General features: G+C 36.6%; 1 protein-coding gene across 1 annotated transcript in view; it reads right to left on the bottom strand.

Moving 5' to 3' along the window:
* Positions 1-14,391, bottom strand: part of LOC128026397 (transmembrane protein 150A-like) — a 29,242-nt gene that overhangs the window by 9,639 nt on the left and 5,212 nt on the right. The window contains exons 3-6 of the mRNA XM_052613486.1: positions 12,191-12,238; positions 9,930-10,016; positions 7,973-8,040; positions 2,723-2,850 (exon numbers count right to left, since the gene is read on the bottom strand). Coding sequence (XP_052469446.1) covers positions 2,723-2,850; positions 7,973-8,040; positions 9,930-10,016; positions 12,191-12,238 — 331 coding nt within the window. The remainder of the gene's footprint in view (positions 1-2,722; positions 2,851-7,972; positions 8,041-9,929; positions 10,017-12,190; positions 12,239-14,391) is intronic.

The raw sequence follows: 14,391 nt of genomic DNA on the forward strand, positions 1-14,391 counted from the left end.
ATCACAATGACCTAACGTGAAGCATTAAAGCTATCTTCGCTGCTGTAAGACTGGGTTAGACCAGCTTGAAATTGCCTGATTTTTTATGCTTGAGATGCTGTTCAGATATCATTATCTTTTTTTTGAAGCTGGATGAACTTCACCAAAAAATTATTATTACGTCATCATTTACTCAACCTCATTTAGTTCCAAAACCAATAAAACTTTCATTAATCCTCAAAATGCAAATGTGAAAATTTGCTAAGGAACCTGAGAGATTTATGTCCATCAAGTGCATGCAACCAAAACTTTGATGCACTATCAATTTCATAAATAGGAAACCGATTTGATTTTAGCATTTTGAGCATGTTAAAGGCTAAAACAATTGGTGTAATGCAATGTACTTCTGTGTTTTAAGGTTTAAAAAAAACACTATTTTCCACATACTGTACATTATTGTTGCTCCTTTATGCCCCGCCTTTCTGAAACGTGTCAATTTTTACAAAGTGATGTGCTCTGATTGGCCAGCTATCTAGTGTGTTGTGCTAGGGCAAATACTTCAATCATGTGCAGAAATGTTACACCCCTTACCAGGTTCAGGAAAATTTCCCCCGAAAAATGGAACTGCACAAACTCTAATATTTGGGTTGTAAATAACTTAATCACTGATTTCTAGTTTTGTCCTCTTTGGAAGGACAAACAAGGTAGTTTGGCTTTCACAACGAAACACACAACGTCCTCACAACATGGCCACGGCGTCAACAATACTACAGCGATAATAAAAGTGACGTCTTCTTGCTTTGAGCATGCATCTGGGCGGTGTTATGCACATCTTCTAACAGAGTGGGGGGGGGGGGGGGGGTTGGGGTTTGAATGAGGAGTTTTAGAAAAAGCCATGGATTAGCGTTCACTTTTAGAAAGAATATCTCTTTGGGTTTGAGACTTTAATCTTTGAGACTTTATGGATCTTTTGTATGCACGAACAGCTTTTAACACTCCATAGAGAAAGGAAAACATGAAATCACATCATATGACCCCTTTAAGCTTGAATCAGTGAGGCTCTTGTCCATATGGCAAGTACAGTTGAGCTTTAATTTATCATACTGGATGTGAAGAATAGCCTAATCTTACTGTGTTAACCTAACTGAGACTTGTATAGCTCTTATATATCATTGCTCTTTTTTGTTGTTTTTGATGCTTCCACTGTCCTCATTTGTAAGTCGCTTTGGATAAAAGTGTCTGCTAAATGAATAAATGTAAATGTAATCTAAATCTCATTATATACAGTGACTGTGTCTCTTCAGATGAATTCAGTTAAACCGCTCAATTAGTGTGGATTTCTTTTACGATCTCATGAACATTTTAAACATCAATGTTCTGGTGGAACAGACTTTCAATAGAGGGACAGAAATCCCCCATCTTAATTTGTGTTCCAAAATGAACGAATGGTTTTAGTTCGCCATGAGGGTGAGTAAAAGATGAGAGCTTTTTTTTCGATGATCTAACTATCCAAATCAGTCCATCCCAGTTAATTTTAGGATGCAACAAACAAATGTTTCAATGGCCAGCTGGCAAGTTAATACAGCCTGATTTAGTGAGAGATGGACAAAAAACAAGTCTGAACTGTGCTCCTACACATAAGGTTACACATTGCTTTTTATGGGGTACACAGATCAGTCTCTGGTGCTTATATTATCGGCAGAAAGATTTGCCTCCCCCATTCTGTATCGACCCATAAAAACCTGCGATGCCCCCGTTGGCCGACCTCCCCACATCACTAGAGGTCTGGGAACACGGCCAAACGTCCAAACATTTCAACCTGCAAAAACACTGTCGCCAAGGGCTCACGCCAATTCATGAATAAAGGTAAAGGATGTTGCTTTCACAGGACTCAGAGGAGCATGTGGTTCTGCATGAGGGCTTATGGAGTCTGGCATTTATCGTTCATTTAAACGCTCTGGAGGAGGATCCAAGGTAGAACGGGAGTAAAGTAACTCAAGCACGGATGACAGAGGTATTCTCAAATGCTGATATATACAAATGCACACAACTTCTTGCTAAGATACACTTGCAAACACAAACATAAGCATACACAAAGATTGTATGTGAGGTAAAGTTTACCGTGTTCAGCTTCCCCAAGAACCCAGAATTACATGAACAGTGGATGCAGTTTGTTTTTCCGGGGCAGCAACAGAGTGTATCAAGTGCGTTTGCGTGTTCTGGTCATTTCAGTGACGGCATGCCTACAAGAGCCCGGCTTTTTCCGGGGAGAATCGGAAAGCTGTATTTTTCTTTTATAAATATGATAAAACTTAAGACTTTTTGGATATATGAAGGATGCAGTACTACTCTATAGGTACTCAAGATTAACATGAGATTAGGTGAAACTGTGTATGTTATGTACCTTTTAAATTATGTTGAGGCTAAAAAAAAGATATATATCTTTTAATATAATGTAATATATAATGTCATAGATAAATTATCATTAAATTATAAATTATCATAGTTGTAATTACTATTGTTTAGCCTTTTTTTAACCTAAAAAAACATATTATATATACATGGTAATACCATACATGGTGTTTCTACAGGAAGCCACTGTGCATTAGAGCCTGAAGCCTATGAGAGTGTGTTTCCTCTTCTGCTGACAAATGTTCAACTTGAAGACCCTAAAGAGAAATCTTCCTGTGCTAAAATGGAGCAGTTTTTGGACACGAGTAAGTAAGGTTTATGCAAGCTGTACCTGGAAGTTGCCGACCATTATGAGTCCAGCAGCACAGATCCAGCCGGTGGAGAGACTTGCTGTGTTTAACACACAGTTCTGATGCTTCTCTATCACATGGGCATAGCGAAGCATCACAATCACCATCACTGAGAAAACAAAAGAAATATTATTTTATAAAGAAACGCCACAATTAAATTTGCAGAAAAGCACACATTTAAAAGACACTGAATATGTGTGTGTGTGTGTGTGTGTATATATATATATATATATATATATTGTATATATGCAGAATTCCTAATGAAAAGCCTAGCAGCCTTCAACAATGTGGACTTTTAATTAAAAACAGTTCGTGTCAACCATTTGGATGGTTGACACTAAAAGATGCCTTGTCCTAATGTTAAAGCAAACAATTTGCAGAATTCTAACTTACAAGATTTCTAAAACATGACATCCAAATATGACTTCCTGTGAACCAAAGATAATTTAAGGTAGACAATGTAAGCAGTATAAACAGGGTCCAAAAGTAATACTCAATAAGCACCAAATGAAGGTAAACTTGGCTTTAGTGAATAGTGATATGCTATCCAAAACATCTGGAAAAATCTGGACAAGGAAAAATCTGTCTTGACTTGCCCTCATCTAATGACTTCAAATTCTCATCGGGAAATCTTCCACTGACGTATATGTAGGATATCTATGAAGCATTTCTAATGTTTTCCCTTCAGCTAAGCAGTGACACACACATAAAATATTCATTACAGAAGCCACCAAAATGGCAACAATGAAACAGCGAAGCATCTTAATGTATTTTTGACAGGCACAGTTTCACAGAGAGATTGGTGAGACACAGAGACCAACAGTTTTTTTTTTTTTAAATATGCACAGAAATAATACAATTATCATAATGCCAAAAATATATATAAGCCTATGTCAATACATTCTACAAACCACTTGTCCTCTTTACTGTCACAGGAATGTTGAAGATTATATAAACTGTTTATTTTAAAATAACATAACTTAAATTTTTTGAAAGAAGTATTCTATGCTCACCAAGGCTGCATTTATTTGATAAAAAAATACAGTAAAAAAAATGTTTTCTATTTGAATATTTTAAAATGTAATTTATTCCTGTGATGTCAAAGCTGTATTTTCAGCATCATTCCTCCAGTCTTCAGTGTCACATAATCCTTCAGAAATCATTCTTACATGCTGATTTGCTGCTTATAAAATATTTCTCGAGAAATCTTTTGTAACATTATTAGCACTTTTGATAAATTATATGCATCTTACCTAAATTAAACCATAATTTTCTTAAAAAATAAAAAACTACAACTTGCGTTTAAATTCCAGCTAACCAGTCTTGAGTGTTGCTGGGATATGTTTGTTGCAATAGCCAAATATACATTTTCTAGGTAAAAATATTTTTTTATTTTATGCCAAAAATCATTAGGATATTAAGTAAAGATCATGTTCCATAAAGATATTTTGTAAATTTCCTACCGTAAATATATAAAAACTTAAGTTTTGATTAGTAATATGCATTTCTAAGAACTTCATTTGGACAACTTTAAAGACTTTTTTCTCTTCACTTATGACTGGTTTAGTGGTCCATGGTCACATTTGAAGTACAGGAACAAAGTTACTTGCACTCTTTAGGATGTTTTATCAATTGTTTGTACAAATAAGTCATGACGGCATACAGTATGTCATCTTACTAGGCTACTGTGACCTAACAAATGAGACAGAAGAAGGATAGTATCTTTACTCATTTCCGATCCAGCTGCCCTCAGGCTCACTGAGTCAGACACACTCTGACAAAACATTATTTCCAGTATTCTTTGGAAAAGAAAAAAAAATGTAAAGGCTAACAATGTGGAAAGATAAGGAGAGAGTGGATAAGAAAGGGACTTCACGGTGAGTTCTCTAACATAAATCAAGCTGGTGCAATCTGCTCAACTGTTTCAATGCTGGGTTAATGCTTAATGAAAACTGACTGAGGCAGATGTGCCCCCTTCCTCGGCCCAAACTACCTCCTAGCAAACTCCTAGACAACATTAAAACTGGCATGATTACTTATAGTACTGAAACACTGCAGGAAGGACCAGCATGAATTTATGCTAATGCTAATTATGCTAATTACTGCTGGTCTTGCAAACGGGACCACTATAGCCATGTTTCAAACCAGCATGATGAAAGTCAACCAGCATGGTGAAGCTGGATGATCAAGAAACTCTTGCTGATTAAGCTAGATCAAGAGCTCATTGAGGACCAGCATCCAAAACAAAACATATAGTATGCTGGTGACCTTGTATGCTGGTCTTTTCAGCCTTCTACATATAAGAGGCTATTTGTAACTTTTGCAGTAGTAACTAATTTGTAACCAGTAACTACTATGTTCGATGTGTTCGATACAGCAAGTGACGAGCATGGAAAAATAAACAACATGTCTGCAGGCTGAGGAATTTAACTCTGTTTAATAAAATCCAGCTGAAATGGCAGAACAGCAACAGAACTTGTGGCGGGTAATGGTTGTTAACTGCATTAGACTACACGGTCAGATTCAGCCTTCCTTTCCCAAGCATCTACTGTTGACAATTCCCTCATGAATGGGCCCCCAGTGGAAACGGGTGCAGGAACAATGGGAATTCAGCACAGACAGCTATCTGCCAATGGCTAAATATATCTGTTTACCACTGACCGACTTTAAACTTTAGCTTCTTGTGCTCTGGACAACCCCAGAATCCCATTCTTCTTAATGGGTGTAAAGAAAAGCTAAAAAAAGGTCAAGCTCTTTCCAACTGCCTGTCTGTGTATATGGTTGTGTGTAGGTGTGTTGGTAAGCACTGTTTTCTGGAAATACATTCCATAGGGCGCAAGACAGGGGGCTCAAAAAACACAAGGTGCCCGATGGACATGGGCAATTATTATTCCTGCAGTTTAACTATCACCACAAAACAAAGCTATGTTTAATTCCAATCAAACTCACTTTACATTTTCAGCCTGAAAATGTGCCTCTCTTGAGCTAGATATATCAGATTCTGAAAAGTCAAAGCGAGTAATACGCCTTGAATGTGTCATTGGCCTGGAGTCAACATTAGGGGTTCATCAGTTTGTAAGAGGTGAAATGTGGCAGAAATACTGTAGCCCAAACACATTAGCGAGATGACACCTGTGCATTAATGGATCATGGGTTTTTACCTTGGTGCAGCATTCCCTCAAGTGGACAAAAAACAGGAGATAAAAGTAAACAGTTGTGTCACAAGGTCTTCGGCAGCCTAAACTAGCTTTGGTCAGTTCCTGCAGTGAACTCCCTCCACCCTGTTTCATATCTGTAGCGCGCTACAGTGCTGAGAGAGGTTTCCTCTATTGCATGCTGAGATCAAAAAGAGCTCTTGAAAGATCAGATTTGGGAACACTGGACATTATATAAGCCACGAGAAAACAATGCAGCCCCGGGGAACCGCTGGTCACCACTGATAGAATGATCGGGAGGTACCTTTTTATTGTGGTGTTTTATAAACTCTTTAGTGTAAACAACTGCATTAAGTTCCTATTTTCCTGGAATGCTGATGCTGTAAATAACGTAGCATTCAAGGTTTTGTTTGATAGTTGTGTTATATAAAACACAATTTCAAAAACTATTCAAAATTCAGCTTTCTTGCTTTGTTGGATGAACAACGGTAATTTCCTTGTGCAAACAGGCAGAGCCCGAATCTCCCAGCAGGAGAATACTCTCAATTATCGTTAGACTGGGTGTGGGATTGAACACAACAATACAGCCCTTCAGCTCTCAGCATGAACACAGGCCCAGGCCCAGACGCTCAGGTCAGAGGTCACACTGAACCAATGATTCTTTACTCTCACAGACCTGCTGTGTAGTTTTGCTGTAACCGACATCATTTGCATATAGCTCTGCTCACACAGGATACAGCTAAATTAATGTCCAGTTAACACCATGTCTTAAAGTCTTAAACAAGTCTTAAAAAATAAGATGTTTTATAATGTGATATAGCTGAAATATCTCAATGTTAGCTATTAAAGTTTGTATTTAAAGGGGATTTCTGTTCTTGCTTATCTGCTTGGCCTCTGGTCATTGTTTTTGCTGTGATGTGATTCAAATTCAGTTCAGATCATTTCTAAAGATGATTCATCCTTCCTCAACAGCAACTTATTTGGTGTCTGATGACAGTGTATGGTAATGTGCAGTGACTGCATTGACTGCTCCGTTTTATAAATCCTTGAATGCACATACCGAGCTTTTATTGAGCTGTGAAATATCAAAGTTGCATGTAAACAACTGCATTTCCGGGCAAGTTTAGAGAATGAGAAGTGTGTATCGTCAGCGTTTAGATGATAATGTCTTCCCCTAAAAATCTGACATGAGTGAAGATAAACGCATCTGTAATGTTGAAGATAGTTGGCCTTGTATAGTTCGTGGTGATATAACACAAAAGCAAACACACTAAGCCTGTGGTTTCCTGAGCTGATTGCTGCCCAGACAGTGAATCATTGTGGTACAGATGGGAATCATTTACCGAGTGAACTGCAGATTGATCCGAAATTCCAAAATCAAAAAAAAGTTCAGAAATGCTGTAAATGAGAGGAAAAGGGAAGTCGATGCTTGAAGGTGAAGTGTGCTATCTGAATCTCCTATTTAGCACAACACAGCAAGTTTTAGAGTGAAGCTTGCTGTTTACTTACAGGTGAATGTGATTTTATAGAGGCTAAGAATTTATCATAAAGCCAATATGTGAAATTAAATGCAAATACAAAATAAATGAATATAATGTATGTACACTGCTGTTCAAAAGTTTGGCCAATAAGTGTTTTTAAAGAAAGTAACATCTTTATTCTGAATTAAGGATGCATTAAACTGATCAAAAGCAAAACATTAATGATGTTACAAAATCCATTTCAAAATAAAATCTTTTGAACTTTCTATTACAAAAAGATTACCATGGTACTTAACAAAAATGTTAGGCAGCTCTTAACTTTAGATTTCAACAGTGATAATAATAAAAGATGTTTCTTGAACAGTGTATCAGCATATAAAAATGATTTCTGAAGGATCATGACTGGAGTAATGATGCTGAAAATTCAGCATATATTCAAATAGAAAACAGCTATTTTAAATTTCAATAAAATGTAAAAAAAATAAATAAATAAATAAATGCAGCCTTGGTGAGCATAAGAGCCTACTTTCTTTTAGAGAAATCGTACCCACATTTAAACTGTAGTGTAAGTGGGAGATGTGCATTGTAAACTCACCCATAAAGGATCCGGTGCTGCAGATGAGGCTGAAGAAGCAGCTCTCCGGAGGAAGTGAGCCACATTTACTGCAGATCAGAACATCAGAGCAGAGGTTAGATGCCCAGGGTTCTCACCACATGAATAAACACACATACATAGATGCACATTCAAAAGAAAAGGGTCCAGAGGGATGAACTCCCATTGGCAGCTGACAAAAACAAGCCTGTTTGGCTCTTGGGAGCACACTGGCAGCTGTGGGCTATGGGGATAGAGCTAGAAGAGGGCTTGAGGACCCTTAGCTTTTCCCAAACAGCTGTCACTCTGTATGGGAAATGACAAAAGATAAGCAAAGATAGGGCCTTCACCAAAGAAAAACTAGCACTTCACCATGAAAGGAAATCTTCCTTATAAACATACAGGTAATCATTCCTGAAGGCCATTTCAGCTTTACATAACATATCACTGTGGTATGAAGCCTTTAAAAGGAGATGCAGCTCAAATAAATGGAGTAAACAAACCTAATTTTACAGCCAATCAGCCGAAGAGTGTTGAGAAAATGACAGGCTACCTACTACATAACGCACTGGATTCAATGCCTTAAAGAATTAGTTCAATCAAAATGTAAATTCTGTTGTCATTAAATCACCCTCATAGGTTTCTAAGCCTGTTTCGTTTTTTCTTAATGTCTCTTCCAAACAAAGACTTTTATAGTGACGACAGTTGTTAAGATTTGTCCATAAAAGCACCATAATAGTCTTAAAAATGATACATTTGACTTCTGAAACCATATGACAGACTTGTGCAAGGAGCACAGATAAATTAAATCATTATTCACTGAAAATCACATTCAACTTGTCTGTATTCCCAAAAAGCCATGTTCTCCTAATAAAAATTATCTTAACCAAATTCAGCTTTCCAAAACCATGTGATAGGTTCCTGCCAAATGAATCTCTACTGTTTTACATATAGCTTTGCTTTCCATAAATAAATCACTGATGTGTTAAGGTCTATAATGATAAGCTGGAAATGTGTGTCCTGTTCTAAGTGCGAGTGTCTGTTGATCTGACCTTTCACCCACTTCAGACTCAGAGCACCTCTGGGCTGAGAACCGCAGACTATGGTGGCTAGCAGTCAAAATAAACCCTCACACAAACACACACACAAACACACAGACTGCTGGTAGTAGACATGCAGATCACAGACACACCCAAAGACACACATAAATAAGACTTGACACATAACACAAGTTCATACTCCATAACCACTCAGCTCTGAAGGCAAAGGAGACAGATGGTCTATTGAAAGTTATTTTAAGTTATTCCAGAATCCACAATATAGGCATTTTGTCAGATTTCCCTTTTGATGATAAAATGCTTAGAAGAGTCAAATAAATGAATGTTCAAATCAATGTTCTTGTACTTTTTGTCAGTTTGGTTTCGTTTTTACCTTAGTAATTAGGGAAATTCCTTCGTGTGGTGTACAGTTGCAGCTCCTCTGAATGTTTTTCTCTCAGCAAGAAAAATATCTTGTAAAGGTGAAATATCTTGTTTTGTCAGGGTGACCCGAAGGTCGCATGTTTTTAGATTCTTATTTCTCCCCCTGACCCTATCTCAGTCTTCAGACTGAGGAAAATAGAAACTAAATCTATGCAGAGTAAGGGAAGGGGTCGTGGCATGAAGAATGTGCTGACACAGACCTCTGCCTCAGGTAGAGAGCCAGGCTGAGAGCCACACTTTCCTGGAATAAGGTGCACTTTGGTGTTCAATGACTTTTTTCAAGCATTAGAAACACAAATTCAATATATTTTTAAGAACTATTAGATAGTTTAGAAACTATTATACCGGATTAGTACAGTTAACCTAAAACTAAAACTAAAACCACCCAAAATATTTTCATTGCTTGAAATAAAATAACATTTAAACCATTTACTGTTACCCATTGGCATAGTTTTTTCTTGCTGTTATTTCATACAGACCTTATGAAAGGAACATTGTCCATAGTACAGCACAGGGTTGGTCCTCTCTGCATTGGCAGATCCACCTCACATGAATGGTTATACATCCTGTAAGCAAACAAACACATAGACCACCATATTAATACACATATGGAGTTAAAACAGAGCCAAAATGAGTCCATCAAGTCTCTGGAGACCACTTTGAGATACTTTGAGTTTTGCTCACTGGCCGTAAATAATAATGAATCATATCAGACAGATCTGAGTGTACTGAGTGGGACAGCTGCATCTGTCTGAACCCTCTAGTCGTGGCTTAATGGTTAGAGAGTTTGACTCTCAACCCTTAGGTTGTGGGTTTGAGTCTTGGGACAGCAATACCATGACTGAGGGGAGTCTAATATTAGCCGACGGTTAAAAAAATTCTCAGATTTTATTTGCCAGTTATTAGCACAGATATTTTACTCACCGAACACACTAATTGAGCGCTTCAGAGTTTCACTCTCCATCAAGTGATCTGCGCTATTTTTCTGTTCATCTCAATGGATGCACAGTAAAACTGTATTTAACATAAGTTACCGTAAACTCTAGTGTGAAGGTGTACAAGTCGCCATCACTTTGTTTCACACACACGCAGAGAGAGAGAGAGAGAGTTGAAGTGCTACATTGTAAACAATATTCTTTGTAGTATTTTCCTGTCAAAATAACGGCGTTCCTTTGGAATTCTTTCTCCAATTCCTTTGGTGAACATTCATGGTAGTTCATTAATCCTTAATGTGTTTTATATTGTTCTTATTAGTAGAATTATTATCTTATTTTATTATCAGTATTTTTGTTATTTTTTACAGAAATACAGAATGACCAAAAAAGCACCACCACCAGTCCAGTTCAAATGTTCAGTTCAAATGACTAATAAGCATTTATATCTAATAAATGTTTGTAAAATGTCACAGTTTTTAAAATAACTGAAAGTACACTCTTTCAATTGTTGCGATTCAAGTGCCAAGGTGTCCGTAGAGGGTTGTGTCTGTGAATTTGATTACACGCCGCTGCATTCCTACCGTACGCTGAATAATACGACCAGAGTTACAACTAAATTCCAGTATAAACATGTTTTGAAAGTCGCCATAACTTCGATTCATAATACACTACGGTAGACAAAAGTACCCGCTTCTTCACCGAACGCTTTCACAGATACACACAGATACTAAAGTCAGTAGATTTGGCAAACCTATACTACACCATGCAGAACTCAAAGCAAACAGAACGTGGCTACACATCATTACTAAAGCAAACACACACCACTCTACAGGACTAATGCTCCTCCCTCCAAGAGAAAAAAATTATGAAAGACCACTGTTTTTTCCAGAGTGTAAGAATTACTCAAGAATGCAAAGCACTTTAAAAGGCAAAGGCAGCCTGTGGGCCACATTTCATTCAACAGACTGAATTTGATCTTGTTTGCTCACTAGTTACTGTTATTAAATTAAATGTTTTATTTGCTGTACATATGACACCTAGTCCGAAAGTACAGGTGATTTCAGTGATATTCTGAAACAGTGGGTTTTATTAATCTGTCATACCGCTGCTCACGTTCCCACACACAGATGCCATTATTACTGCTTTAAATAATTAAAGTACAGTAGTATGCCACCTCCCAAAGCCCAACAGCAGCGATAACATTTAAGTGACCTAGACACCGCTATGCTCCATATACCAATGTTTGACTAAAGCTCTCATGGTATGAAGTTAACCTACGATTGATGAAATGGACAGGATTTAATTCGTCACTGGCTGACACGTCCTTGAGCTAAATAAAGTCAATGAGTCAGGATTCGGACACTCGTTCAACATCTCATATCAAATACATTATTCATTAGAGCAGAAGAGGTGTAGGAGATACAAAGTCAGGAGGTCTCTCTCTCTGATGTGCACATTTTAAAAAGGTGTTATCAGTAAATTATTAATAACTTCAAAGCTCATACACCAAAATCAGCTTTTTTTTTTCAAAAGACGAAAATATGCAGATTTTAGTTACCAACATGGTAATAAACATATAAAAATAATCTAACAAAAAACATATTTTAAAAACTTAAAATAGTTTCTTCAAAAAAAAAAGAGTTCTTTTAAAAATATTTCTTAAATTTAATTTTTTTATTATAATGTGTTCAACATTATTTAAAATATTCATTATTCAATATTCATTATTTAAAATATTTAAATCACACGTATTCAATTTAAATAAATAATAAAAAGGATTCCATAATATATTGATATGTACTCACCAGTTGTACACAGGACAGACATGCTGGTTATACAAGGCCATGGCATACCTGGAAAAATATTAATTATGATATATTAGCCACATAATCAGTTAAAATCAGAGCAAAAGTTTTAAAAGGAGGATTCAAGCTTGTGTTTCATTCCTATTTGCAAGGACAAATTTGTCTCATTTGAAAAGGATTGTGAAAAGTGAATGTTTGGTGTCGCATTAGTAATACTTTACAATAAGGTATCATTTTCTAACATTAGCTAATGCTTTAAATAACGTGATCAAACAATATATTGTACAGCATTTTTTTTACCTTTGCAATTAATAGAAACATTCATGTTCAGATTGGTTCACAATGCATTAACTGATGTTAACAAATGCAACTTTTGATCTTAAAAACGGTATTAGTAAATGTTGAGATTAACAAAGATTATTAAAAAGTTAAATAAATCCTTATTGTATTGATAATTGATAATTGTCAACTAATGTAGTTAACTAATTAAAGCTTACTGTTACCATAGCATCTGTACATAATAAACATCATCTAAATAAAATGGACATAAACAATTTAAAATAAAAACATCATGGCCTAAAACAATCTGTCTTTGAATTCAGCCATGATTCTTTCAAAATTTCAAATCAATGTTTCAAGTCAAAAAGACCAAACACCAGCTTACACCACTGATGTCTGAGATTACACAAAGAGACACAGTATATGCGCAATGCTTAAAGGTATGAAACACGTAAATTGTACAAGTCACTTTATCATTATACATGATGCTTATGGACTGCCTGTGTATTCACTGATGAAACCAGAGGTTGATGTCCTTTTGACACGTCTTCTGCCAGCACAGAACCAAAAACCAGATAGCTCAGGAAATTAAGTCAATATGACCTGAATATCTTCAGCTTACATCGGCATTATGTGTCATTCTTTACACATGCTAACGGTCACTGCCCTCCTGATCCAGTCACATCGACCCTCAGGAGATGTCAGTGAACACAGGACCATCAGATAACGGTCAAAGTAAATGTTTGCCTACCAATTTGAACAGAGTATCAAGTTTGGACGATATATCAATATATTTTAATAAACGATATGGTATGAGGCAGTAACATTTATATCAATATTCAGCGCATCTGAATAATAGCAGAAGACACAGAGTGAGCTGCTGCAGGGAAAGTGCATAATCCAGTTTGTCCTAAACATGAGGCATGCTTTACTTTAAAGACTTTAAATAACTTGCAAGATATACTGACACATATAGCTTAAAGTGGTTGCTCTGTCAGATGCTCTGACAGACTCATGTGCTGCTGAAAGTTACTTCCCTGATCGCACACGTGCATCACGGAGATGTCTAACTGATGTGTGCAAGATGTATTTTTCAGTGTTTGCTAATCTGCAAAAAAATAGAATAGGATGTTTCCGATCAGATGTCAAACAGATGTTTAGAAAATGTCTTGAAGATGTTTATGATTTAGAATGTATATAAAACTGACAAACTTAAAGACGTCTATCAGATGTTTGTACACGGCAGATGCTTTCCAGATGAAGCGATCTTTAATGAAACCTCAGTGAACGAGTGCCGCCACAAGCATGCACGCCAAACAGATGGAGCTCAATAGAATAAGAGCTCAATAATTGTGTCATATGTAGAAATTTAAACCTAAAGTGTATTTTAGCAGATAGCAGTAATGGGGTGAGCAAAATATAATGCGATTAATCTGTGCTCATGTTCATTTACTTTTGTTTTTAGTTTGATGAATTGAACTTCTGCTTGAAAAAGCTTTATTTTTGCTTTTACAATGTTAGATTGTAATGTGGTTTTAACTCCTTTATTGCATATCAATACCTTTAATATAAACATTGTTCCTCTGGACAACATTTGGCAGGATATTAAAATATATATATATTATATATATATATATATAGAGAGAGAGAGAGAGAGAGAGAGAGAGAGAGAGAGAGAGAGAGAGAGAGAGAGAGAGAGAGAAATAGAATTGCATTTCATCCAGCCACAAACACATTTGCATTTGTCCAGCGTGTTCACAAGAGACGGATCACCTGAGCCTTGCTCTACACTTAGCACAACACAGAGAGAAATTACATTTGGTAAACAAACATTCTGCCATCTGCCCTGGCCAGGGTTGTGAAAAATCACGCAACTTGTTACTTGTTATCACAGAGAGGCCTTCCCCAGAAAAGTGTACCAC

Source organism: Carassius gibelio, chromosome A13 (genome assembly GCF_023724105.1).
Source record: "Carassius gibelio isolate Cgi1373 ecotype wild population from Czech Republic chromosome A13, carGib1.2-hapl.c, whole genome shotgun sequence".
NCBI classification, from domain to species: Eukaryota; Metazoa; Chordata; class Actinopteri; order Cypriniformes; family Cyprinidae; genus Carassius; species Carassius gibelio.